Below are 2,706 nucleotides of genomic sequence, written 5' to 3' on the forward strand. Positions count from 1 at the left end.
GTCAGCACCCCCTCTCTCCCCACAGCCGCCCATCCAGGTGTACGGGCTGGAAGGGCGCTATGCCACCGCCCTGTACTCTGCAGCCAGCAAGCAGAAGAAGCTGGAGCAGGTGGAGAAGGAGCTGAGCCGGGTGTGGGTAAGGTGTTCCACAGCCAGAGCTCCCTGGGTGGGGGAGCAGGGGGGTTTCCCCGCTCCTCGGGAGGAAGGTGGGCTTGGCTCCTGCAACCTCTGAGGCTCCCACTCCCAGCCCACTGGTACATGGGCTGCCTGCCCTGTGCCCCAGTGTTTAAATGGGAGATTGGGAAGGAATTGCTGGCTGGGAGGGTGGGGAGGCCCTGGCACAGGTTGCCCAGAGAAGCTGTGGATGCCCCTTGGAAGTGTCCCAGGCCAGGTTGGACGGGGCTTGGAGCAACCTGGGCTGGTGGAAGGTGTCCCTGCCCAGGGCAGGGGGTGGAACTAAGTCCATTCAATCTTTAAGGCCCCTTCCAACCCAAACCATTCCATGATTTTGTAGCAGGAGCTGCCCTTCCACTTCCCCTCAGCTCCAGAGCGTTTCGTTCTCACTCCGTGTTTCCTGCTCTGGCTGGTCCAGGTGGGCCTTGGAATGCCTGGAAAAGTCCTGGGTTTCCTCCCCTAGCTGTGTCTCCCCTCAGACCCTGCTGAAGGACCCCAAGCTGTCCAGCGTGGTGATGAACCCTCACACCAAGAGCACAGTGAAGCAGAAAGCCGTGAGCGACGCCTTGGCGAGGGAGAAGATGTCCCCCATCACTGTCAACCTGATGAGTGAGTGACCCCTCCCGGGCTCCGGGAGGACACCCAGGCGGTGCCACCCGTTTGTCCTGGCTCTGGGCCGCCCAGCCGTGCCCTCAGCCCTCGGGGCTGTGGCTGTTTTGCAGACCTGCTGGCCGAGAACGGGCGCCTGCGCCACACCCCGGACATCGTGGCCGCCTTCGGCAAGATGATGAGCGCGGTGCGAGGGGAGGTGCTGTGCACCGTCACCACGGCTCAGGTGGGCTGGCAGCCTCTGCAGCTTGGGGGGGGAGCAGCAAACCCACCCCTCCAGGATCACCCTGCTCTCTGGGATTGGAGTGTGTGAGCAGGGAGGAAACGGCTCAGCTGAACGTCATTCTGCAAGGAGGCTTTTGGTACCCAGCAGAGACTTGCCAGGAATTAAAGCTGTTCCTCCCGTTTCAGTCTCACAGGTCATGTTTTTCCTTCCTGTGTGTGAAGCCAGGGGGTGGTAAAACAGCCTGGTCTGCACACAGAGCTGCCCCTGGTTCATGAAACAGGGGGAGCACCAAGGAGGTGGCTGTTCCTGTGCTGCCCTTTGGGTGTCCCCGTTTCAGAACACTGCATAATCTACACTCCTGGTACTAGTGTCTGTCTTCCAAAGGAGCTGAGTAGGATATTTGGGCCCTTGTTCTATCATTTGAATATTTTCAAGTCCTTCATTTTCCTTCTTTTGTGCTCCTGTTTTTCAGCCCTTGGATGAGGCCAACCTGACTGAACTAAAAAGTGCTCTGAATGGATTCCTGGCTAAGGGAGAGGTCTTGAAGCTGGAGACCAAGGTCTGGAGTTTGAACTTATAAATCAGTTCCATCAAGTTCATGTTAAGGGCTTAAAAAACGGTCTTAAAGATTTCACTGAACCCCGTTGCTGTTACGTAGTTCTGTGCTTTTTGTAGACATGATGATGCTTTAATTCCTAAATTCCTAACTTTGGAATGCAATGACCACAAAGTTATCTCAGAAAAGCCTCTTGGAAGAGCTTTATTCTTCACTTTGCTAGTGTCAGAGCTGTATCCTAGGCTAAGAAACTTGAGCTCATAGACTTTCTGTTCAATGTTCCCTGTTTAGACTGACCCGTCGATCCTCGGGGGCATGATCGTCAACATCGGGGAAAAGTACGTGGACATGTCAACGAGGTCCAAAATTCAGAAACTCACCAAGATCATGAGAGAGACTGTCTAGAGAGCTGTCCTGGTCATTCCCAAGGAAACCTGGCTGATGGAGACAATAAAATTCTTCCTTCTCGAGCAGACGGTGCCACGTGTTTTGATTTGGGGAAACAGCCCTGAGGGAGGAGGATGCTGAAGCTGTAGTGGAATATCATGTAGTTCTCGCAGAACACTCCATGACAGGGCTTGAAACCCTGGCTCACCCTGAGGGGAGGTGAACTTGGCTGGGAAGGATATGGAAGGAACAAAGTGGGAGCTGATAAAGGGGGTGAGTGCTGCAGAGGGTCTGCCAGGCTCCACAGAAAACTCAGGGGGTTGGTCTGTTCTGACGTGGACCAAGGGAAATGATGACAGGAAATGGCCTGAAGTTCTACCAGGGGAGGTTCACCTCAGATATTAAATCAGATTTTTCACTGCCAGAGTGGTCAGGCCTTGCCATAAGTGTGCATCACCTCCCAGGGAGCTGATGGAGTCACTGTCTCAGGAAGTGTTCCAGAGGTGTCTGGATATATGGACATGGATTAGGGGTAACTGTGGTGGTGCTCGGTGAGGGTTCCCGGGGCTCAGGGCAGCGGCCAGCTAAAAAGAAACAAAATCCTTTCTAAAGGCCTATTTCGTGAGCTCCGAACCCAAACCAGTCCGGGCACAGCAGGGGCTGCAAGGCCACAAGTGCCGGGGCTGCCCCGGGCCGGCTCCGGGCGGTCCCGCTGGCCATGGGGGGCCGGGGGTGGCCCTTTGTGACACGGGCG

General features: G+C 55.7%; 1 protein-coding gene across 1 annotated transcript in view; it reads left to right on the forward strand.

Annotated features, from left to right (window-relative positions):
- Positions 1 to 2,036, forward strand: part of LOC114071311 (ATP synthase subunit O, mitochondrial-like) — a 2,974-nt gene extending 938 nt beyond the window's left edge. Inside the window, exons 3-7 of the mRNA XM_027909118.1 lie at positions 6 to 136; positions 654 to 783; positions 897 to 1,009; positions 1,482 to 1,568; positions 1,857 to 2,036. Coding sequence (XP_027764919.1) covers positions 6 to 136; positions 654 to 783; positions 897 to 1,009; positions 1,482 to 1,568; positions 1,857 to 1,970 — 575 coding nt within the window. The 3' untranslated portion in view covers positions 1,971 to 2,036. The remainder of the gene's footprint in view (positions 1 to 5; positions 137 to 653; positions 784 to 896; positions 1,010 to 1,481; positions 1,569 to 1,856) is intronic.
- Positions 2,037 to 2,706: the final 670 nt, after the last annotated feature.

The sequence above is a fragment of the Empidonax traillii genome, unplaced genomic scaffold (assembly GCF_003031625.1).
Source record: "Empidonax traillii isolate 1590-97213 ecotype Southwest subspecies unplaced genomic scaffold, ASM303162v1 scaffold1947:size47630, whole genome shotgun sequence".
NCBI lineage: Eukaryota > Metazoa > Chordata > Aves > Passeriformes > Tyrannidae > Empidonax > Empidonax traillii.